We start from the raw sequence: 26,468 nt of genomic DNA on the forward strand, positions 1-26,468 counted from the left end.
AACCAGATACTGGAGTTTCCGTCTCGAAACATGAGAATCCAAAATCTTCTCCACAATATACTCCAACTCCCCCTCCACCAAAACCGGGGCAGGAGGATCAACAGATGGAACCATAGGTGCCACGTATCTCCGCAACAATGACCTATGGAATACGTTATGGATGGAAAAAGAATCTGGAAGGGTCAAATGAAAAGACACAGGATTAAGAACCTCAGAAATCCTATACGGACCAAAGAAACGAGGCTTAAACTTAGGAGAGGAAACCTTCATAGGAATATGACGAGATGACAACCAAACCAAATCCCCAACACGAAGTCGGGGACCCACACAGCATCTGCGATTAGCGAAACGTTGAGCCTTCTCCTGGGACAAGGTCAAATTGTCCACTACATGAGTCCAAATCTGCTGTAACCTGTCCACCACCGTATCCACACCAGGACAGTCCGAAGACTCAACCTGCCCTGAAGAGAAATGAGGATGGAACCCAGAGTTGCAGAAAAACGGCGAAACCAAGGTAGCCGAGCTGGCCCGATTATTAAGGGCGAACTCAGCCAAAGGCAAGAAGGACACCCAATCATCCTGATCAGCAGAAACAAAGCATCTCAGATATGTTTCCAAGGTCTGATTGGTTCGTTCGGTCTGGCCATTAGTCTGAGGATGGAAAGCCGAGGAAAAAGACAAATCAATGCCCATCCTAGCACAAAAAGCTCGCCAAAACCTCAAAACAAACTGGGAACCTCTGTCAGAAACGATGTTCTCTGGAATGCCATGTAAACGAACCACATGCTGGAAGAACAATGGCACCAAATCAGAGGAGGAAGGTAATTTAGACAAGGGTACCAAATGGATCATCTTAGAGAAGCGATCACAAACCACCCAAATGACCGACATTTTTTGAGAGACGGGGAGATCCGAAATAAAATCCATAGAGATATGTGTCCAAGGCCTCTTCGGGGCCGGCAAGGGCAAAAGCAACCCACTGGCACGAGAACAGCAGGGCTTAGCCCGAGCACAAATCCCACAGGACTGCACAAAAGAACGCACATCCCGCGACAGAGACGGCCACCAAAAGGATCTAGCCACTAAATCTCTGGTACCAAAGATTCCAGGATGACCAGCCAACACCGAACAATGAACCTCAGAGATAACTTTATTCGTCCACCTATCAGGGACAAACAGTTTCTCCGCTGGGCAACGATCAGGTTTATTAGCCTGAAATTTTTGCAGCACCTGCCGCAAATCAGGGGAGATGGCAGACAAAATTACTCCCTCTTTGAGAATACCCGCCGGCTCAGACAAACCCGGAGAGTCGGGCACAAAACTCCTAGACAGGGCATCCGCCTTCACATTTTTAGAGCCCGGAAGGTACGAAACCACAAAGTCAAAACGGGAGAAAAACAGCGACTAACGAGCCTGTCTAGGATTCAACCGTTTGGCAGACTCGAGATAAGTCAAGTTCTTGTGATCAGTCAAGACCACCACGCGATGCTTAGCTCCTTCAAGCCAATGACGCCACTCCTCGAATGCCCACTTCATGGCCAGCAACTCGCGATTGCCAACATCATAATTTCGCTCAGCAGGCGAAAACTTCCTGGAAAAGAAGGCGCATGGTTTCATCACCGAGCAATCAGAACTTCTCTGCGACAAAACAGCCCCCGCTCCAATTTCAGAAGCATCAACCTCGACCTGGAACGGAAGCGAAACATCTGGTTGACACAACACAGGGGCAGAAGAAAAACGACGCTTTAACTCTTGAAAAGCTTCCACAGCAGCAGAAGACCAATTGACCACATCAGCACCCTTCTTGGTCAAATCGGTCAATGGTTTAGCAATACTAGAAAAATTACAGATGAAGCGACGATAAAAATTAGCAAAGCCCAGGAAATTTTGCAGACTCTTCAGAGATGTCGGCTGAGTCCAATCATAGATGGCCTGGACCTTAACAGGGTCCATCTCGATAGTAGAAGGGGAAAAAATGAACCCCAAAAATGAAACCTTCTGAACACCAAAGAGACACTTTGATCCCTTCACAAACAAAGAATTAGCACGCAGGACCTGGAACACCATTCTGACCTGCTTCACATGAGACTCCCAATCATCCGAGAAGACCAAAACATCATCCAAGTATACAATCAGGAATTTATCCAGGTACTCTCGGAAGATGTCATGCATAAAGGACTGAAACACCGATGGAGCATTGGCAAGTCCGAAAGGCATAACTAGGTACTCAAAATGGCCCTCGGGCATATTAAATGCAGTTTTCCATTCATCGCCCTGCTTAATACGCACAAGATTATACGCACCACGAAGATATATCTTGGTGAACCAACTAGCCCCCTTGATCCGAGCAAACAAATCAGATAGCAGCGGCAAGGGGTACTGAAATTTGACCGTGATTTTATTTAGAAGGCGGTAATCTATACAAGGTCTCAGCGAACCATCCTTCTTGGCCACAAAAAAGAACCCCGCTCCCAATGGCGACGATGACGGGCGAATATGACCCTTCTCCAAGGACTCCTTCACGTAACTCCGCATAGCGGCGTGCTCAGGTACAGATAAATTAAACAGTCGACCTTTAGGAAACTTACTACCAGGAATCAAATCGATAGCACAATCACAATCCCTATGCGGAGGTAGGGCATTGGACTTGGGCTCATCAAATACATCCCAGTAATCAGACAAGAACTCTGGGACCTCAGAAGGGGTGGATGACGAAATAGACAGAAATGGGACATCACCATGTACCCCCTGACAACCCCAGCTGGACACAGACATTGATTTCCAATCTAATACTGGGTTATGGACTTGTAGCCATGGCAACCCCAACACGACCACATCATGCAGATTATGCAACACCAGAAAGCGAATATCCTCCTGATGTGCAGGAGCCATGCACATGGTCAGCTGGGTCCAGTACTGAGGCTTATTCTTGGCCAAAGGCGTAGCATCAATTCCTCTCAATGGAATAGGACACTGCAAGGGCTCCAAGAAAAACCCACAACGCCTAGCATACTCCAAGTCCATCAAATTCAGGGCAGCGCCTGAATCCACAAATGCCATGACAGAATAAGATGACAAAGAGCAGATCAAAGTAACGGACAAATGAAATTTTGACTGTACCGTTCCAATGGTGGCAGACCTAGCGAACCGCATAGTGCGCTTAGGACAATCGGAGATAGCATGAGTGGAATCACCACAGTAGAAACACAGCCCATTCTGACGTCTGTGTTCTTGCCGTTCAACTCTGGTCAAAGTCCTATCGCACTGCATAGGCTCAGGTTTATGCTCGGATAATACCGCCAAATGGTGCACAGATTTACGCTCACGCAAGCGTCGACCGATCTGAATGGCCAAAGACATAGACTCATTCAGACCAGCAGGCATGGGAAATCCCACCATGACATCCTTAAGGGCTTCAGAGAGACCCTTTCTGAAAATAGCTGCCAGCGCACCTTCATTCCATTGAGTGAGCACGGACCACTTTCTAAACTTCTGACAATAAATCTCTATCTCATCCTGACCCTGACACAGAGCCAGCAAATTTTTCTCTGCCTGATCCACCGAATTAGGTTCATCGTACAGCAATCCGAGCGCCAGGAAAAACGCATCAATATTACATAATGCAGGATCTCCTTGCGCAAGGGAAAATGCCCAGTCTTGAGGGTCGCCACGTAATAAAGAAATAATGATCCTAACTTGTTGAACTGGGTCACCAGAGGAGCGAGGTTTCAAAGCCAGAAACAGTTTACAATTATTTTTGAAACTCAGAAATTTTGCTCTATCTCCAGAAAACAAATCAGGAATAGGAATTCTTGGTTCTAACATAGAATTCTGAACCACAAAGTCTTGAATATTTTGTACTCTTGCAGTGAGATGATCCACACATGAAGACAGACCTTTAATGTCCATCACTACACCTGTGTCCTGAAACACCCAAATGTCTAGGGGAAAAAAAAGGCAAAACACAGTGCAAAGAAAAAAAAATGGTCTCAGAACTTCTTTTTTCCCTCTATTGAGAAGCATTAGTACTTTGGGCCTCCAGTACTGTTATGATTAGGTAATTCAGAACCACAATGGACCTTGAAGTTCAGAGCACACAAAGTGACCTGACAATAACTAAAAGACATAGGACGAGCTCTGAGACGTGGGAACTCTGCTGACCGCAATCCCTAATCCTATCCAACCACACTAGAGGCAGCCGTGGATTGCGCCTAACGCTCCCTATGCAACTCGGCACAGCCTGAGAAACTAGCTAGGCCTAAGATAGAAAAACAAGCCTACCTTGCCTCAGAGAAATACCCCAAAGGAAAAGGCAGCCCCCCACATATAATGACTGTGAGTAGAGATGAAAATACAAACGCAGAGATGAAATAGATTTAGCAAAGTGAGGCCCAACTTACTGAACAGACCGAAGATAGAAAAGATAACTTTGCGGTCGACACAAAACCCTACAAACAACCATGCAGAGGGGCAAAAAGACCCTCCGCACCGACTAACGGTACGGAGGTGCTCCCTCTGCGTCCCAGAGCTTCCAGCAAGCAAGAAAAACCAATTAAGCAAGCTGGACAGAAAAAATAGCAAAACAAAAATAACACAAGCAAAACTTAGCTTATGCAGAGCAGACGGCCACAGGAACGATCCAGGAGGAAGCAAGACCAATACTAGAACATTGACTGGAGGCCAGGAGCAAAGCACTAGGTGGAGTTAAATAGAGCAGCACCTAACGACTTCACCACATCACCTGAGGAAGGAAACTCAGAAGCCGCAGTACCACTCGTGACCACAGGAGGGAGCTCTGCCACAGAATTCACAACAGATATGCCTCCTTCCCCATTTGTGCTGCTGTCCTCGCTATGCATGTCCTCCTGCCAGGTTGGGTCAGTCACTATGTCATCCACCACCTCGTCTTCCACATCCGCACCCTGCTCCTCCTCCTGACTTTCTGGCAATTGTGTCTCATCATCGTCCACCTCTTGTGACACTTTCCCACCATCGCCTTCGTGTGACTGGAGCTGGTCAAAGCTTTGGGCAGCTCTACATGCGATCTCATCTTTCCCCACTTCAAGTTGACCGGCAGAGATTTCTGAACCTTGAAATGGAAACTGGAACAGGAAGGTCGAGTGAAAAGATGTGGGTCTTTGTTGTTGCCCACTTTCATCTTGGCCACGGCCTCGTCCTCTGGATGCACCATAAGCATCACGTCCACTTCCCCATCCCTTGCCTTAACCATTTTAAATGGACTACTGCACTATTTGAAATGCTCAACACAAATGTCTTCATTAGTAGCTAAATAATATCTGATCAGTATGCCTGCAAATCTACGATTTTTCAAACCCAAACACCAGGCAGGCCTCAGCCTGCCCTAACAGACTGTATTAAATTTGGGTTTTTTGGGGGGGGAAGTTAGTTTATGCAAAATAGTGCTGTATAGAATTTGAGTATCAGACAGCCAAAAAATAAGTACACCAGCCTACAATGCCCAAACTTGGAGCACAGAGATATATGAGGGCTCTAACAGAAATACCTCACTGGCAAATCTGTGGCCTTTGAATTTTTTTATGCTAAATAGTGCTAAATAGAATTTGAGTATAAGACAGCCAAAAAATAAGTATACTGGCCTACAATGCCTACAATGCCCAAACTTGGAGCTGAGACATATGAGGGCTCTCACAGAAATACCACAGTGGCAAATCTGTGGCCTTTGCATTTTTTTTAATGCTAAATAGTGCTGTATAGAATTTGAGTATCAGACAGCCAAAAAATAAGTACACAGGCCTAAAATGCCCAAAGTTGGAACATGAAGATATATGAGGCCTTTTTCTGTGAATTGAAAACACACAAAAAAAGTGGCACAAGGGAAGCACACACAAATATGCTATGTATGCCTGACAAACTATGATTTTTCAACAGGCCTCAGTCTGACAAAACAGACTGTATTTTTTTTTTTTTTTTGGGGGGGGTGAATTTTTGGAAAAAAAATAAAATTGGTATATAGTAAATAAGCTGCAGCAGCAGGCAGTTATGGCGCTTTGGGAAGGATGCAGTGGGAGCATTGGAAGCACATACAGTGCCTGCAGCCCTTGCACCGATGTGGATATGTTGTGCCCTGCCTGCCTAGCAATGCAATATCGGGACCCACGATTTAGCCCTAAAAAGGACTGTTGGTTTCTTAGGAGTTGTGGGTGCAAGAGTTGCAGACCTACACTACCTCTAAAAACCACGATTCTGACCCTATTTCGGCACCAGCTCTCCCTACTCTTGCTGAAACAGGAACAGAATGCGGCGAGCAGGGCGGCGCCAGGTCTCTTATACTTGGGATGATGCTGTGTGGCCAAGCCAATCACTGCACAACCACAACAAAGATGGCAAGCGCTGCAAAGAAACTGGCTCACATGAGGACAGCCCCAGGAAAGGAAGACCAAGAGTCCCCTCTGCTTCTGAGGATAAGTTTATCCGAGTCACCAGCCTCAGAAATCGCAGGTTAACAGCAGCTCAGATTAGAGACCAGGTCAATGCCACACAGAGTTCTAGCAGCAGACACATCTCTACAACAACTGTTAAGAGGAGACTTTGTGCAGCAGGCCTTCATGGTAAAATAGCTGCTAGGAAACCACTGCTAAGGACAGGCAACAAGCAGAAGATATTTGTTTGGGCTAAAGAATGCAAGGAATGGACATTAGACCAGTGGAAATCTGTGCTTTGGTCTGATAAGTCCAAATTTGAGATCTTTGGTTCCAACCACAGTGTCTTTGTGCGACGCAGAAAAGGTGAATGGATGGACTCTACTTGCCTGGTTCCCACCGTGAAGTATGGAGGAGGAGGTGTGATGGTGTGGGGGTGCTTTGCTGGTGACACTGTTGGGGATTTATTCAAAATTGAAGGCATACTGAACCAGCATGGCTACCACAGCATCTTGCAGCGGCATGCTATTCCATCCGGTTTGCATTTAGTTGGACCGTCATTTATTTTTAAACAGGACAATGACCCAAAACACACCTCCAGGCTGTGTAAGGGCTATTAGACCAAGAAGGAGAGCTCATCAAGAGGATGCCAAGAGTGTGCAAAGCAGTCATCAAAGCAAAAGCTGGCTACTTTGAAGAACCTAGAATATAAGACATAATTTTAGTTGTTTCACACTTTTTTGTTAAGTATATAATTCCACATGTGTTCATTCATAGTTTTGATGCCTTCATTGTGAATCTACAATTTTCATAGTCATGAAAATACAGAAAAATCTTTAAATGAGAAGGTGTGTCCAAACTTTTGGTCTGTACTGTATATTCTGTACTGTATATACATGCATCCATATAGTGATGCCGTGATCACTAGCGGGTTGAGGAATACCCGCTTAAAAACGGGATGGAGGTACACAGTCACATTTTCTTACTTAAACAGTCCATGTGGTTTATTATACACTTAACACTTCATAGTGTACGGCTTTGAAACGCAGTCACTAAAGACGCTGGACCTCTTTGTCCAGTTATCGTGGGCGACCGCACCCCGAACAGTTCATTAATGTCCATGGAACACAACAGGCACCAACACACGACATTAGGTTGCAGTCTCTAAACATGCTGGATCTTACTCCATCCAGTTACGATGGGTGACCGCACAGTTCCCCATACTCTAGGTTACCTTCCAGGAGCTCCTGCTCGATACGCTGACTCCTGTCAGTAGTCTTTCTTCCAGGGAAGCTGCCGAACTGGGATCACCGTACCATACAATGCCTTGCTCACAAGGCCACCTGACAGTCCAGATCCTCAGATGGGCGCTAGCACCCCAATACAGTGCCTTCACAGACTTTAGCAGATGGAGAGGCCATGTCTGCATTCAGGATGTCCATCCCCCACCTGGCACCATCCAACACACAGGCCTCCAGGTCCAAGGCCTCTCCGTGTGCTCTTCAGGGATCTAGTCCTACTCCCAGGACCTCCCAACATGGAGGCCTTTCAGGACATTACACACAGACCAATCAGGTCCATACATTCGACAACATGTGACCACACCATGGTCACATTATATACTTGGAACCACTCCCATAGGATAGGTGGGAGGTGTGTGTGGTAAGTCAGACCTGCCCAGCTCTCCGACTAACCCTGTAAGCCTCTCTTCAAAGCTGCACAACAATACTTGTGGGACTGCAGGTCCCAGAACAACAAAACAGGCTTACAGCGCACACTCCCTCTACGACACATACCGGCCAATTCCGATCATAATGGACATGGTCTCACAAATCCAGTTAGGCCTCCATACATATCCTGAGGAGCACATGCGGCGCCCCCTAGCTGTAACAGGGGTCATTGCATCACGATTATATATATATATATATATATATATATATATATATACAGTGGGGCAAAAAAGTATTTAGTCAGTCAGCAATAGTGCAAGTTCCACCACTTAAAAAGATGAGAGGCGTCTGTAATTTACATCATAGGTAGACCTCAACTATGGGAGACAAACTGAGAAAAAAAAATCCAGAAAATCACATTGTCTGTTTTTTTATCATTTTTTTTGCATATTATGGTGGAAAATAAGTATTTGGTCAGAAACAAACAATCAAGATTTCTGGCTCTCACAGACCTGTAACTTCTTGTTTAAGAGTCTCCTCTTTCCTCCACTCATTACCTGTAGTAATGGCACCTGTTTAAACTTGTTATCAGTATAAAAAGACACCTGTGCACACCCTCAAACAGTCTGACTCCAAACTCCACTATGGTGAAGACCAAAGAGCTGTCAAAGGACACCAGAAACAAAATTGTAGCCCTGCACCAGGCTGGGAAGACTGAATCTGCAATAGCCAACCAGCTTGGAGTGAAGAAATCAACAGTGGGAGCAATAATTAGAAAATGGAAGACATACAAGACCACTGATAATCTCCCTCGATCTGGGGCTCCACGCAAAATCCCACCCCGTGGGGTCAGAATGATCACAAGAACGGTGAGCAAAAATCCCAGAACCACGCGGGGGGACCTAGTGAATGAACTGCAGAGAGCTGGGACCAATGTAACAAGGCCTACCATAAGTAACACACTACGCCACCATGGACTCAGATCCTGCAGTGCCAGACGTGTCCCACTGCTTAAGCCAGTACATGTCCGGGCCCATCTGAAGTTTGCTAGAGAGCATTTGGATGATCGAGAGGAGTTTTGGGAGAATGTCCTATGGTCTGATGAAACCAAACTGGAACTGTTTGGTAGAAACACAACTTGTCGTGTTTGGAGGAAAAAGAATACTGAGTTGCATCCATCAAACACCATACCTACTGTAAAGCATGGTGGTGGAAACATCATGCTTTGGGGCTGTTTCTCTGCAAAGGGGCCAGGACGACTGATCCGGGTACATGAAAGAATGAATGGGGCCATGTATCGTGAGATTTTGAGTGCAAACCTCCTTCCATCAGCAAGGGCATTGAAGATGAAACGTGGCTGGGTCTTTCAACATGACAATGATCCAAAGCACACCGCCAGGGCAACGAAGGAGTGGCTTCGTAAGAAGCATTTCAAGGTCCTGGAGTGGCCTAGCCAGTCTCCAGATCTCAACCCTATAGAAAACCTTTGGAGGGAGTTGAAAGTCCGTGTTGCCAAGCGAAAAGCCAAAAACATCACTGCTCTAGAGGAGATCTGCATGGAGGAATGGGCCAACATACCAACAACAGAGTGTGGCAACCTTGTTAAGACTTACAGAAAACGTTTGACCTCTGTCATTGCCAACAAAGGATATATTACAAAGTATTGAGATGAAATTTTGTTTCTGACCAAATACTTATTTTCCACCATAATATGCAAATAAATTGTTAAAAAAACAGACAATGTGATTTTCTGGATTTTTTTTTCTCAGTTTGTCTCCCATAGTTGAGGTCTACCTATGATGTAAATTACAGACGCCTCTCATCTTTTTAAGTGGTGGAACTTGCACTATTGCTGACTGACTAAATACTTTTTTGCCACACTGTATATATATACTGCTCAAAAAAATAAAGGGAACACTAAAATCCCACATCCTAGATATCACTGAATGAAATATTCCAGTTGTAAATCTTTATTCATGACATAGTGGAATGTGTTGATAACAATAAAACCTAAAAATGATCAAACATTATAAAAGCAATGTAAATACAAAAGGTATATAACCACCATATACAGTATTGCTGCGTGTTCACATGCTACATTTTGAAGTTACTACCTGGGTTACCCACCTGATTTTGCCTGTGCCTATATACCTTTTGTATTTACATTGCTTTTATAATGTTTAATAAAGATTATGTGGATTTTATTGGCCTTATGTGAAGGTGTTTCTTTTTGGTGGCTTATTTGTTGTTTACTTCATGGCCTTATGTAAAGGATATACTTAGGTGTGTCTAAAAATGATCAATGTAAATCACAACTAATATCCCACGGAGGTCTGGAGTTGGAATGATGCTCAGAATCCAAGTGGAAGATGAAGTTACAGGCTGTTCCAACTTCAGTGCAAATGCCTCAAGACAAGGGAATGATGCTCAGTAGTGTTTGTGGCCTTCACGTGCCTTTATGACCTCCCTACAATGCCTGGGCATGCTCCGGATGAGGCTGCGGATGGTCTCCTGAGGGATCTCCCAGACCTGGATTAAAGCATTAGCCAACTCCTGGACAGTCTGTGGTGCAACGTGACATTGGTGGATAGTGCGAGACATGATGTCCCAGATGTGTTCAATCGGATTCAGGTCTGGGGAACGGGTGGGCCAGTCCATAGCTTCAATGCGTTCATCTTACAGGAACTGCTGACACACTCCAGCCACATGAGGTCTGGCATTGTCCTGCATTAGGAGGAACCCAGGGCCAACTGCACCAGCATATGGTTTCACAAGGGGTCTAAGGATCTCATCTCGGTACCTAATGGCAGTCAGGCTACCTCTGGCAAGCACATGGAGGGCTGTGCAGCCCTCCAAAGAAATGCCACCCCACACCATTACTGACCCACTGCCAAACCAGTCATGCTGAAAGATGTTGCAGGCAGCAGATTGCTCTCCACAGCTTCTCCAGACTTTGTCACGTCTGTCACATGTGCTCAGTGTGAACCTGCTTTCATCTGTGGTGAGCACATGATGCCAGTGGCGAATTTGCCAATCCTGGTGTTCTGTGGCAAATGCCAAGCGTCCTGCACGGTGTTGGGCTGTGAGCACAACCCCCTTCTGTGGACATCGGGCACTCAGACCATCCTCATGGAGTCAGTTTCTAACCGTTTGTGCACACATGCACATTTGTAGCCTGCTGGAGGTCATTTTGCAGGGCTCCAGCAGTGCTCCTCCTGTTCCTCCTTGCACAAAGGCTGAGGTAGCGGTCCTGCTGCTGGGCTGTTGCCCTCCTACGGCCCCCTCCATGTCTCCTGGTGTACTAGCCTGTCTCCTGGTAGCACCTCCAGCCTCTGGACACTACACTGACAGACACAGCAAACCTTCTTGCCACAGCTCCCATTGATGCGCCATCCTGGATGAACTGCACTACCTGAGCCACTTGTGTACTTGTGTAGAGTTCGTCTCATGCTACCCCAAGTGTGAAAGCACAACCAACATTCAAAAGTGACCAAAACATCAGCCAGAAAGCATTGGTGCTGAGATGTGGTCTGTGGTTCCCACCTTCAGAACTTGATAATTCCCAATAATTTCCATCTGTTGTCTATTCCATTTGCACAACAGATTGTGAAATTGATTGTCAAACAGTGTTGCTTCCTAAGTGGATAGTTTGATTTCACAGAAGTTTGAGTTACTTGGAGTTATATTCTGTTGTTTAAGTGTTCCCTTTATTTTTTGAGCAGTGTATAGATATACACACACAGTGGGTACAGAAAGAATTGAGACCCCTTTAAATTTTTCACTCTGTTTCATTGCAGCCATTTGGTAAATTCAAAAAACTTCATTTGTTTTCACATTAATGTGCACTCTGCACCCCATCTTGACTGAAAAAACATAAATGTACCGTAGTCATTTTTGCACATTTATTAAAAAAGAAATGGTCATAAGTATTCAGACCCTTTGCTCAGTATTGAGTAGAAGCACCCTTTTGAGCTAATTCAGCTATTAGTCTTCTTGGGAATGATGCAACAAGTTTTTCACACCTGGATTTGGAAATCCTCTGCCATTCTTCCTTGCAGATCCACTCCAGTTCCGTCAAATTGGATGGTGAAAGTTGGTGGACAGCCATTTTCAGGTCTCTCCAGAGATGCTCATTTGGGTTTAGGTCAGGGCTCTGGCTGAATCAGTCAAGGATGGTCACAGAGTTCTTCTGAAGCTACTCCTTTGTTATTTTAGCTCTGTGCTTAGGGTTATTGTCTTTTTGGAAGGTGAACCTTCGGCCAAGTCTGAGGTCCAGAGCACTCTGGAAGAGGTTTTCATCCAGGATATATCTGTACTTGTCCGCATTCATGTTTCCTTCAATGACAACCAGTTGTCCTGTCCGTGCAGCTGATAAACACCCCCATCTCATGAATCTGCCACCACCATGTTTCACTGTTGGGATTGTATTGGGCAGGTGATGAGCAGTGCCTGGTTTTCTCCATATATACCACTTAGAATTATCACCAAAAAGGTCTAGCTTTGTCTCATCAGATGAGTGAATCTTATTTCTCTGGGAGTTCTTCATGTGTTTTTTAGCAAACTCTATGCGGGCTTTCATATGTCTTCCACACAGGCCTCCAGTCATTGCCAACAAAGGATATATAACAAAATATTGAGATGAACTTTTGTTAATGACCAAATACTTGTTTTCCACCATAATTTGCAAAATAAATCTTGCCAAATCAGACAAGGTGATTTTCTGGATTTGTTTTCTCATTTTGACTTTTATAGTTGTGGTCTACCTATGATGTCAATTACAGGCCTCTCTCATCTTTTTAAGTAGGAGAACTTGCACAATTGGTGGCTGACTAAATACTTTTTTCCCTCCTGTATAAGACCACAGTGCATGTCACACCAAATGAGAATCATGAGGTCAAAGGAACTGGCCAAGGAGCTCACAGACAGAATTGTGGCAAGGCACACATATGGCCAAGGATACAAAAGAATTTTTGCAGTACTCAAGGTTCCTAAGAGCACAGAGGCCTCAATAATCCTCAAATGGAAGACCTTTGGGACCACCAGAAGTCTTCCTAGACCTGGCCGTCCAGCCAAGCTGAGCAATCGTGGGAGAAGAGCCTTGGTGAGAGAACCCCAAGATCACTGTGGCTGAGCTCCAGAGATGCAGTAGGGAGATGGGAAAAAGTTCCACAAAGTCAACTATCACTGCAGCCCTCCACCAGTTGGGCCTTTTTGGCAGAGTGGCCCGACGGATGCCTCTCTTCAGTGCAAGACATATGAAAGCCCGCATAGAGTTTGCAGAAAAAAAAACACATGAAGGACTCTGAGAAATAAGATTCTCTGGTCTGATGAGATGAAGATAGAGCTTTTTGGTGATAATTCTAACCGGTATGTGTGGAGAGAACCAGGCACTGCTCATCACCTGCCCAATACAATTCCAACAGTGAAACATGGTGGTGGCAGCATCATGCTATGGGGGTATTTTTCAGCTGGAGGGACAGGTCGACTGGTTGCCATTGAAGGAATCATGAATGTGGCCAAGTTCAGAGATATCCTGGATGAAATCCAGAGTGCTCTGGACCTCAGACTTGGCCGAAGGTTCACCTTCCAACAAGACAATGACCCTAAGCACACAGCTTTCAGTTTTTCTTTTTAATAAATTTGCAAAAATTTCTACATTTCTGTTTTTTTCAGTCAAGATGGGGAGCAGAGTGTACAATAATATGAAAAAATGAACTTTTTTGAATTTACCAAATGACTGCAATGAAACAAAGAGTGAAAAATTTAAAGGTGTCTGAAAACTTTCCGTACCCACTGTATGTATGTATATTATATTACTAGCTATTGAACCCGTTCTACGCCCGGGTGGCGAGCATTTATATTGGTATATTGTCTCCATCATGGTATGTGCTGCTCCATCCTGCGTCCCCATCCTGTCATGCGCTGCTCCATCCTGCGTCCCCATCCTGTCATGTGCTGCTCCAACCTGCGTCCCCATCCTGTCATGCGCTGCTCCATCCTGCATTCCCTTTCCTGTCATGCGCTGCTCCCATCCTGCGTCCCCATCCTGTCATGCGCTGCTCCCATCCTGCGTCCCCATCCTGTGATGCGCTGCTCCCATCCTGTGATGCGCTGCTCCCATCCTGCATCCCCATCCTGTCATGTGCTGCTCCATCCTGCGTCCCCATCCTGTCATGCGCTGCTGCATCCTGCGTCCCCATCCTTATGTGCTGCTGCATCCTGCGTCCCCATCCTGTCATGCGCTGCTGCATCCTGCGTCCCCATCCTTATGTGCTGCTGCATCCTGCGTCCCCATCCTTATGTGCTGCTGCATCCTGCGTCCCCATCCTTATGTGCTGCTCCATCCTGCGTCCCCATACTGTTATGTGCTGCTCCATCCTGCGTCCCCATCCTTATGTGCTGCTGCATCCTGCATTCCCTTTCCTGTCATGCGCTGCTCCCATCCTGCATCCCCATCCTGTCATGTGCTGCTCCATCCTGCGTCCCCATCCTGTCATGCGCTGCTCCATCATGCGTCCCCATCCTGTCATGCGCTGCTGCATCCTGCGTCCCCATCCTTATGTGCTGCTGCATCCTGCGTCCCCATCCTGTCATGCGCTGCTGCATCCTGCGTCCCCATCCTTATGTGCTGCTGCATCCTGCGTCCCCATCCTTATGTGCTGCTGCATCCTGCGTCCCCATCCTTATGTGCTGCTCCATCCTGCGTCCCCATACTGTTATGTGCTGCTCCATCCTGCGTCCCCATCCTTATGTGCTGCTGCATCCTGCGTCCCCATCCTTATGTGCTGCTCCATCCTGCGTCCCCATCCTTATGTGCTGCTGCATCCTGCGTCCCCATCCTTATGTGCTGCTCCATCCTGTGTCCCCATTTTTATGTGCTGCTCCATCCTGCGTCCCCATCCTTATGTGCTGCTCCATCCTGCGTCCCCATCCTTATGTGCTGCTCCATCCTGCGTCCCCATCCTTATGTGCTGCTCCATCCTGCGTCCCCATCCTTATGTGCTGCTCCATCCTGCGTCCCCATCCTTATGTGCTGCTGCATCCTGCGTCCCCATACTGTTATGTGCTGCTCCATCCTGCGTCCCCATCCTTATGTGCTGCTCCATCCTGTGTCCCCATCCTTATGTGCTGCTCCATCCTGCGTCCCCATCCTTATGTGCTGCTCCATCCTGCGTCCCCATCCTTATGTGCTGCTCCATCCTGCGTCCCCATCCTTATGTGCTGCTCCATCCTGCGTCCCCATCCTTATGTGCTGCTCCATCCTGCGTCCCCATCCTTATGTGCTGCTCCATCCTGCGTCCCCATCCTTATGTGCTGCTCCATCCTGCGTCCCCATCCTTATGTGCTGCTCCATCCTGCGTCCCCATACTGCCTCTGACCCGCTCGGCGCCGAGTGCTGGGGGGCCTGAGCAGGCGGGGACACCGGCGCGCTGTGGGGGTCAGGTGCCGGTATCGCCGCCAGCTCAGGCCCCCCCAGCACTTACTATACTCACCTGTCCGGCGTTCCATCGCTGAGCGCCGCCATCTTCCCGGTCTCCTGGCTGTGACTGTTCAGTCAGAGGGCGGCGCCGGCGCGCATTAAGCGCGTCATCGCGCCCTCTGAACTGAAGGCCACAGACCTAAGACCGGGAAGATGGCGCCGCTCAGCGATGGAACGGGGACAGGTGAATATAGGCCGATACTCACCCTCCTGGCGGTCCCTGCTTCTGCGGTGGAGATCGCGGTGTGTGTTCAGTGTGAACGCACACCGCGATCTCCTGGGAGCGTCGCTCTGTGAGGCCCAGACTGCGCCGGCTCTTGCGCTTGCGCAGTCTATAGAGGCTTCGGACAGAGTGACGCTCCCAGCGTTATATTATAGATATGTTCTAATTTCATTAATTTGTTGCCTGTATTTTTTTTGCTCTTCAGATTTTCTATAGCTATGTATCTATAGTTATGTTCTTCTGGAATCAGTTATGGTTATTCAGAAAGGTTACCTGGAATGAAAGGTGCGCGTTCACATAATTAGTGGGAACATTATGTAATATAATTGGTGACACTAGCTTACATAGTGAGTCAGTCAATAAGCTTCTTGCTGCAAGAACAGGTTTAGAACCTGTTAGGTGTGTGGTTTTTCCATATTAAAATGGATTTTCTTTTTAAATTCTATAAGGTTATTGTGAATTTAATATGCAAAATCCAAATGAATAAACAAAGGTGTGGAAAAGGATAAAACCAAACAATACCAACTCAAGCTAGTTGGAAACATGAAATAAAAAAGCACACTTTTATTCAGAGTATTACGTCTGTCTACTACATGCAAATTTCTTTGTAAATGCATAGAAGATTATCAAAACACAAATATAAAAAGTGTAATGTGGTATTTACTTTAGAATTAAACTGCACAAAGTTTTCTACTTAACACACATAAAAGAAAAAAAATGTAAGCGATAAGAGAATAGTGGCAAAAGGGGAGTAAGGATGGATGGAGGAAGGCATAAAAAGATGGGGGCTTGATAAGTATGACAGCTAAATCCATAATGAACACATTAGGCACAAGCACATGGGAACTTGCCTAGACAGTTTTCAAGTCATGACATTGTAACCTGTAAGTAGGATTTTGCTAAGTAAACTACAAGCATTGTCATGTTGCCACTGTTAAGGTACCGTCACATTAAACGACGCTACAGCGATCTAGACAACGATCGCTGCAGCGTCGCTGTGTGGTCGCTGGAGACCGGTCACACAGACAGCTCTCCAGCGACCAACGATGCCGAAGTCCCCTGGTAACCAGGGTAAACATCGGGTTACTAAGTGCAGGGCCGCGCTTAGTAACCCGATGTTTACCCTGGTTACCAACGTAAACGTAAAAAAACAAACACTACATACTTACATTCCGGTGTCTGTCCTCTCCGGCGCTCTGCTTCTCTGTACTGAGCGCCGGCCGGAAAGCAGAGCACAGCGGTGACGTCAACACTATGTCAATTTGAACTGACTAGTTTTTGTTTATTTAGTAGTCCTTGTTCACCAGTTAATTTAAAATTACTACTGTAGGTTCTTGCTTTTGCACGTTTGACTACAAATACTTTATGAATGAGGCTGGTTACCCATTTTGAATTGGTTGACCTTACCAACATGGTCTCATTTGGTTTATGAATGTGACCACAGAAGATTTCTAAGGAAGGAACGTGATAGGCTATTCTTGCTATATTCGTGAGATGGTAATTTAGCAAAATATTACCACTTGTCTTTATTCCTTACTATCTTTACTTTCTCTAGGGATAATGCTGGTATTAAGATTTAGAGATATTTTATTACTACATGATAATGATGTTTACATGGGGATTTAGAAAACCGCTCCTTAGAGATGTATTATAGTGTGTGTTTTCTAGTAACTATTTTAGATTCACCTGGAAAAAAGTTTTTGCAAAACAGAATTCTATATGTAATGTATAAAATGATTTTATATGCATGTGGAATGCCAAGTCCAAATGTAATATTCTGTTTCAGTGACCATTGTATAGGAATAAATACTCGGTATCCTTTTACTAAACATCTAAAACAAATTGGAGATACACATTTTTAAAAATATATGAATGTTATTATAAGTAATCTAAATGCTAAATCTATAATGGAGAATGTTTAACTGGTTAACAACATATATTACCGTATTTTCTGGTGTATAAGACGACTGGGCATATAAGACGACCCCCAACTTTTCCAAATAAAATATGGAATTTGGGATATACCCGCCGTATAAGACGGGGGTCTGTTGTGAGTTCCGTTCTGGAGCTCCCTCCTGTGGTTGCTAATGGTGTGTTTGCGAGTTCTGCCCTTGGGCTCCCTCTGGTGGTTTCGAGTGGAACTGCTGCTCCGTTAGGTAGCTGTAGCAGCTGCCTTCACTAATCGCCTTGCCTGGGTTTGTTATTTAAACCTGCTCTGGGCTTTAGTCCATGCCTGCCTGCTGTCAATGTTCTTGGTTGGATTTGATTCTTCCCTTGGATTTCTCATATGGCCAGTCCTTTTCTGCAAAAGATAAGTTTTGCTAGTTTGTTTGTCCATTTGTTTGGACTCTATTGCTTTGCATTTTGTCTCTTTTGTCCAGCTTGTCACTATGTCTTATTTAGGCTAGCTGGAAGCTCTGGGAAAGCAGATTTGCCCCTCCACACCGTGAGTCGGTGTGGAGTTCATTTTTGTAAACTCTGCGTGGATTTTGTAGTTTTTAATACTGACCGCACAGTATCCTTTGCTCTCTGTCTATCTAGTTTAGTATTGGCCTCCCCTTTGCTGAATTCTAATTTCATTTCTGTGTTAGTCATTTCCCTCTCCTTTCACAGTCAATATTTGTGGGGGGCTGTCTTTCCTTTTGGTGGTTTCTCTGAGGCAAGATAGCTTTCTATTTCCTTCTTTAGGGGTAGTTATATCTTAGGCTGTGACGAGGTGTCTAGGGAGTGTCAGGAACATCCCACGGCTATTTCTAGTTGTGTTGTTAGGATTAGGGACTGCGGTCAGTAGAGATACCACCTTCTCAGAGCTCGTTCCATGTTGCGTTTTAGCCACCAGGTTATTTCAGTGTGGCCTCTTAACCACCAGGTCATAACAGGGGTCATCTTATACGCCCAGTCATCTTATACGGCGTGTGGTTCCCAGGGTCTGGATGAGAGGAGACTCTCCTTCAGGCCCTGGGATCCATATTCATGTAAAAAATAAAGAATAAAAATAACAAATATGGATATACTCACCCCTCCGCTGGCCCCTGGCTCTCAGCGCTGCGAGCGTCTGCCTCCGTTCCTAAGAATGCAGTGAGTGAAGGACCTTCGATGACGTCGCGGTCACGTGAGCGGTCAGGTGACCAGTCACCTGACCGCGACAACATCAAAGGTCCTTCACTCACTGCATTCTTAGGAATGGAGGCAGACGCTCGCAGCGCTGAGAGCCAGGAGCCAGCGGAGGGGTGAGTATATCCATATTTGTTATTTTTATTCTTTATTTTTTGCATGAATATGGATCCCAGGGCCTGAAGGAGAGTCTCCTCTCCTTCAGACCCTGGGAACCATCCAGGATCGCCCCCCCCTGCAGCCGTACCCGGCGTATAAGACGACCCCCGACTTTTGGGACAATTTTTAGGGGTTAAAAAGTCATCTTATACGCTGTAAAATACGGTATATATTTTATTAATGGCATATGATTAACTTATTTTAAACACATATAAGTGACATACTGAATGTGCACTGGAAGAAGCCTAATGTGTGGTGAAACTCAAGGTTGGGCAGCATGTTTTTATGAGAAAAGCTCTTTGTTTCATATCCATGTGGGTATATGGAATTCCACTTTATAAATTTAATGGCGAAAAACTGAAAAGTGTGGAATCTTCTTTAATCCTGCAGGGCCACACCAACTGATATTGTGCCATAATTTGAATTTTGCATTTTCAAGTACACAACTGGATAGGAGATTGAAGTGCATGATAACCTGCTCCAATATCTCTAAATATACTTTAGCCTGCTTGTTATAATATATGGTAAGTGACATTGAGAGCACTGTACCTATGTTGATCTGATATGTGATGTTGTTTTAGGAATTGCTTTTATTTATCTGCTTTAATCGAGGACCTGTGGACTTTCCCTTGTGTTGCTCCACTGAGGTCTCCTCGCCCAATTTCTACACCTTGTGTACTTTCCTTTATGTTTTAAACTTATAAATGTCTGGCCAGCTTAATAGTGACAAAGCCAAATTTGTGAAATTTGACCAGTGTCACTTTATGTGGTAATGACTCTGGAATGCTTCAACAAATCCCAGTGATTTTGAGACTGTTTTTTCATGACACATTATACTTTATGGTAATGATAAATTTAGGTCTATATGTTTTGTGTTTATTTATAAAAAATATCAGAAATTTGAGAAAAATGTAAAAAAAATTAGCGATTTTCAAACTTTGAATGATTATCCCTATAATCCAGAGAGTCGTACCACAGCAAAACATTAATAAATAACATTTCCCACATGTCTGCTTTACATCAGCACCATGTTCATTTTGTTTGCATTTTAGGTTTAAAGATGTAGAAGTAAGTTTTCATTTTTTTCATGGAAATGTACAAAATTTATTTTTTTAGGGACCTATTCATGTTTGAAGTGCCTTTAGGGGTCCCATATATTGGGAAACACCCAAAAGTTATACCATTTTAAAAACAGCACCCCCTGACATATTGAAAAACTGCTGTCAGCTAGTTTCTTAATCCTTCAGGTGACTTTCAGGAATTAATGCAAAGTGACATGACAAAAAAGAAAATGTCTATTTTTACCACCTAAATGCCGCTAACTTCTGATCAGGTTACAACAGTCTTGAGACTCTAAGGCCGCTATTTGGCCATGAATTGCCATCGCAAACATTAGGACCACACAATCATGATCTGAAGGCACCAATTGGGATAAAGAGGGAGTCCCCACATTCTGTTAACCATTTATATTGATGTAGTCACTATTGACAGCAGCATCTAAGGGTACCGTCACAATAAGCGACGCTGCAGCGATACCGACAACGATCCGGATCGCTGCAGCGTCGCTGTTTGGTCGCTGGAGAGATGTCACACAGACAGCTCTCCAGCGACCAACGATCCCGAGGTCCCCGGTAACCAGGGTAAACATCGGGTTACTAAGCGCAGGGCCGCGCTTAGTAACCCGATGTTTACCCTGGTTACCATCCAAAGAGTAAAAAAACAAACGCTACATACTTACCTACCGCTGTCTGTCCTCGGCGCTCTGCTTCTCTGCTCTGGCTGTGAGCGCCGGGCAGCCGGAAAGCAGAGTGGTGACGTCACCGCTCTGCTTTCCGGCCGCTGTGCTCACAGCCAGAGCAGAGAAGCAGAGCGCCGAGGACAGACAGCGGTAGGTAAGTATGTACTGTTTGTTTTTTTTTACTTTAACGATGGTAACCAGGGTAAACATCGGGTTACTAAGCACGGCCCTGCGCTTAGTAACCCGATGTTTACCCTGGTTACCAGCGAAGACATCGCTGAATCGGTGTCACACACGCCGATTCAGCGATGTCTGTGGGGAGTCCAGCGACGAAACAAAGTTCTGGACTTTCTTCCCCGACCAGCGACAGCACAGCAGGGGCCTGATCGCTGCTGCGTGTCACACTGGACGATATCGCTAGCCAGGACGCTGCAACGTCACGGATCGCTAGCGATATCGTCTAGTGTGACGGTACCTTAAGGGGTTAAACAGATTTGGATGGCACAAACACTGATCGTGGCTGATAACAGCAAGTTGTCAGCTATAGTGTACAGTGGACAGCTGCTGGATTGTCTCCTGTATGGGGAGGCTATTCTCTTATATCTCAGGTCAGTTAAAAGACGTATTGGCGGTCATTAAGGGGTTAAGACAGATGTTTATTGACGATGCTTTCCTCCCATTGCTCACCTGTTTTTGGATCATATATGGTAAGGATCACTCCCCCTCCAATGCCCATACTATGAGCATTCAGAAGACCCACACAGATGAGGGCAGCAATAGCAGCATCCACTGCTGTTCCACCTTCTTTAAGCATATCCCTGTAATAATGGAAAACAAACAACTGATACGTGAAGTACAGCTTTATTTAAAATATCAGAAATATATTTTTTTTATTTACTTATGTCATCTAGGAAAACAGCATATACTGTAAGCTATCCTGCTGATATAACAGATCTCACATGATCATATTCATTGTTATGGTTAATACTAACCCCTTATTGAATATGGTGTTTATGCTGTGGGGATATTTAGTCAATTTACACTTAGAAAAATTTTGTGCCCAGTTTGGTACTTTTTCCCCTATCTAGAGTATTCACAGAAAAAAAACCAAATTGCTAAAATACCTTTATTGAATAAATATTAAAAACTAGTGCACACAAAACCATCACCAAAAATATACATAGCATGTATTAGAAAAGACCCAGGGAGGTGCCTATCCCTAGGCGCCTATCTCTCATCAGCTCCATACCTGACAGCGGAGGTTGGCACCCTAGACCTGCGCAATGGCACCCCCGCTCACCGTCGACTGTCCCTTCTAACCATACAAATCCCTGTAGGGAGTGGGTAGAAGAAAATGGATATATTAAATGTCAGGACTAGGGGCCAGTGAGGGATGAACTGTCCCTACCTCCGTCCCTACCACACAGCGGAGGTTGGCACCCTAGATATTTACGATAAATGGCGCCCCCGCTCCTCGACGGCTCTGCAAAGCAAAAAATTACCCTAATGGAATGATGTCAGGGCAATATATAAACTTAATGTAAGGTGCTGAAGTGCAGGAGAATATGGCATTACAGAAACACCCTGGGCTCGAATATGGGAAGTGAGTATCCTCTGTGTTATGCACAAATAGTTCCGCTCAACAATTAACATAAGTCAGATACATAGTAATAACCCCTCAATGTATATTATAATAGTCTCTCTAAACAGTAATGTTAGTGAAAGATTGCAGTTGTATACAAGAATCCTTAATTAGGGTAAGATATCAAAAAAACACTCCCAATGCCTGGATTGTTCTCATAGATATAAAATACCAAAAGTATCATATGGCATCGCTCTATGTTATGATAACAGAAGCACAGATAATGCTTGTGCCAGAAAAATACAAACAATGTTAGGGTTTAAGAGAACACGTCTTGGAGTCGATCCTTGTTAGAACAAAAGCCCACACATCGTTATTGAATACCAAAAGTATCATATGGCATCGCTCTATGTTATGATAACAGAAGCATAGATAATACTTGTGCCCAAACAATATACAATGTTAGGGTTTAAGAAAAACATCTTGGAGTCAATCCTCCTTAAAACAAAAGCCCATATATCAGAGACAGGTTCACAAAATACTATATCTCCACAGATAGCAATACACTTTCAAAATCGACTTCATAGATAGGCATCTTGAAAATCAAACTCTCAAATTCAAATCCCCATAAATATGCATACATAAATCAAAATCACAAACCCAAAACTCGACGCGTTTCCCCTCTCAAAGAGGTTCATCAGGAGTATATAATGACATTATCAGAGCTTGCTACTTAGCTTATTCATGTCAGATGCAATTGGCGATATCAAACATTAGCACATCGGGTATGTTCCCCTCAGATAGAGTGCTTATGGTGAAGTACCCAAATTGCCCCAAATAAAGACTCAGATAATGATTTAAATGAATGCACCTGAACATCCCAGCGTGCGATTCACCTACCGGAAGTTTTGCGGCTACCATGTTGCTATTAGGGGATTAAATCCATCGGGACAGCCATAGGTGCTGATGAACCTCTTTGAGAGGGGAAACGCGTCGAGTTTTGGGTTTGTGATTTTGATCTATAGATTCATATCTATGGAGATTTGAATTTGAGAGTTTGATTTTCAAGATGCCTATTTATGAAGTCGATTTTGAAAGTGTATTGCTATCTGTGGAGATATTGTATTTTGTGAACCTTGCTCTGATATGTGGGCTTTTGTTTTAAGGAGGATCGACTCCAAGACGTTTTTTCTTAAACCCTAACATTGTTTGTATATTATTTGGGCACAAGCATTATCTGTGCTTCTGTTATCATAACATAGAGCGATGCCATCTGATACTTTTGGTATTTTATAACTATCTATGAGAACAATCCAGGCATTGGGAGTGGTGTTTTTGATATCTTACCCTAATTAAGGATTCTTGTATACAACTGCAATCTTTCACTAACATTACTGTTTAGAGAGACTATTATAATATACATTGAGGGGTTATTACTATGTATCTGACTTATGTTAATTGTTGAGCGGAACTATTTGTGCATAACACAGAGGATACTCACTTCCCATATTCGAGCCCAGGGTGTTTCTGTAATGCCATATTCTCCTGCACTTCAGCACCTTACATTAAGTTTATATATTGTCCTGACATCATTCCATTAGGGTAATTTTTTGCTTGGGAGAGCCGTCGAGGAGCAGGGGTGCAATTTATCGTAAATATCTAGGGTGCCAACCTCCGCTGTGTGGTAGAGACAGAGGTAGGGACAGTTCATCCCTCACTGGCCCCTAGTCCTGACATTTAATATATCCATTTTCTTCTACCCACTCTTTACAGGGATTTGTATGGTTAGAAGGGACAGTCGATGGTGAGCGGGGGCGCCATTGCGCAGGTCTAGGGTGCCAACCTCCGCTGTCAGGTATGGAGCTGATTAGAGATAGGCGCCTAGGGATAGGCACCTCCCTGGGTCTTTTCTAATACATGCTATGTATATTTTTGGTGATGGTTTTGTGCGCACTAGTTTTTAATATTTATTCAATAAAGGTATTTTAGCAATTTTGAGTTTTTTCTGTGAATTGTCGATTGAGTTTCTACTCCAAAATTTATATCCATTGTTTGCTGTGAATTTTTGTTCCCTATCTAGAGTATATGAAATATCTTTCCAATAGCTGGGGGTGTGACTGCTTTGAACACCCACTGATCCACAAGAAGAAGGCTCTAAAGAGACCTGCATATCTGAATGAAGTGGAGGTTGAGCATGCACACCTCAGATACATTCTTTATGGCAAATAGTCCAGCACAATACTGTTGTCAACAACTCAATGAGGATTGAGTTACCCTCTTTACTTAAGAAAGAACAGAAGCTAGAAATATGATATGTGTCTTTTATTACAAGTATTTATAGAAGATGTTAGAGTAAGCATATAATCACATTAAAGTATTACACCTATGAAGAGACCTCATTCCTTTCTCAGGAAAAAATCTTGCTAAACATCTTATGCTGTAACATAGTAACATAGTAACATAGTTAGTAAGGCCGAAAAAAGACATTTGTCCATCCAGTTCAACCTATATTCCATCATAATAAATACCCAGATCTACGTCCTTCTACAGAACCTAATAATTGTATGATACAATATTGTTCTGCTCCAGGAAGACATCCAGGCCTCTCTTGAACCCCTCGACTGAGTTCGCCATCACCACCTCCTCAGGCAAGCAATTCCAGATTCTCACTGCCCTAACAGTAAAGAATCCTCTTCTATGTTGGTGGAAAAACCTTCTCTCCTCCAGACGCAAAGAATGCCCCCTTGTGCCCGTCACCTTCCTTGGTATAAACAGATCCTCAGCGAGATATTTGTATTGTCCCCTTATATACTTATACATGGTTATTAGATCGCCCCTCAGTCGTCTTTTTTCTAGACTAAATAATCCTAATTTCGCTAATCTATCTGGGTATTGTAGTTCTCCCATCCCCTTTATTAATTTTGTTGCCCTCCTTTGTACTCTCTCTAGTTCCATTATATCCTTCCTGAGCACCGGTGCCCAAAACTGGACACAGTACTCCATGTGCGGTCTAACTAGGGATTTGTACAGAGGCAGTATAATGCTCTCATCATGCGTATCCAGACCTCTTTTAATGCACCCCATGATCCTGTTTGCCTTGGCAGCTGCTGCCTGGCACTGGCTGCTCCAGGTAAGTTTATCATTAACTAGGATCCCCAAGTCCTTCTCCCTGTCAGATTTACCCAGTGGTTTCCCGTTCAGTGTGTAATGGTGATATTGATTCCCTCTTCCCATGTGTATAACCTTACATTTATCATTGTTAAACCTCATCTGCCACCTTTCAGCCCAAGTTTCCAACTTATCCAGATCCATCTGTAGCAGAATACTATCTTCTCTTGTATTAACTGCTTTACATAGTTTTGTATCATCTGCAAATATCGATATTTTACTGTGTAAACCTTCTACCAGATCATTAATGAATATGTTGAAGAGAACAGGTCCCAATACTGACCCCTGCGGTACCCCACTGGTCACAGCGACCCAGTTAGAGACTATACCATTTATAACCACCCTCTGCTTTCTATCACTAAGCCAGTTACTAACCCATTTACACACATTTTCCCCCAGACCAAGCATTCTCATTTTGTGTACCAACCTCTTGTGCGGCACGGTATCAAACGCTTTGGAAAAATCGAGATATACCACGTCCAATGACTCACCGTGGTCCAGTCTATAGCTTACCTCTTCATAAAAACTGATTAGATTGGTTTGACAGGAGCGATTTCTCATAAACCCATGCTGATATGGAGTTAAACAGTTATTCTCATTGAGATAATCCAGAATAACATCCCTCAGAAACCCTTTAAATATTTTACCAACAATAGAGGTTAGACTTACTGGCCTATAATTTCCAGGTTCACTTTTAGAGCCCTTTTTGAATATTGGCACCACATTTGCTATGCGCCAGTCCTGCGGAACAGACCCTGTCGCTATAGAGTCACTAAAAATAAGAAATAATGGTTTATCTATTACATTACTTAGTTCTCATAGTACTCAGTTCTCTTAGTACTCGTGGGTGTATGCCATCCGGACCCGGAGATTTATCTATTTTAATCTTATTTAGCCGGTTTCGCACCTCTTCTTGGGTTAGATTGGTGACCC

The 26,468-nt window shown here is 44.4% G+C and overlaps 1 protein-coding gene across 1 annotated transcript in view; it reads right to left on the reverse strand.

The window, feature by feature from the left end:
- Positions 1 to 26,468, reverse strand: part of GGT1 (gamma-glutamyltransferase 1) — a 221,787-nt gene that overhangs the window by 128,703 nt on the left and 66,616 nt on the right. Inside the window, exon 3 of the mRNA XM_069757413.1 lies at positions 21,473 to 21,603. Coding sequence (XP_069613514.1) covers positions 21,473 to 21,603 — 131 coding nt within the window. The remainder of the gene's footprint in view (positions 1 to 21,472; positions 21,604 to 26,468) is intronic.

This window comes from Ranitomeya imitator, chromosome 1 (assembly GCF_032444005.1).
Source record: "Ranitomeya imitator isolate aRanImi1 chromosome 1, aRanImi1.pri, whole genome shotgun sequence".
In the NCBI taxonomy this organism is placed as follows: Eukaryota; Metazoa; Chordata; class Amphibia; order Anura; family Dendrobatidae; genus Ranitomeya; species Ranitomeya imitator.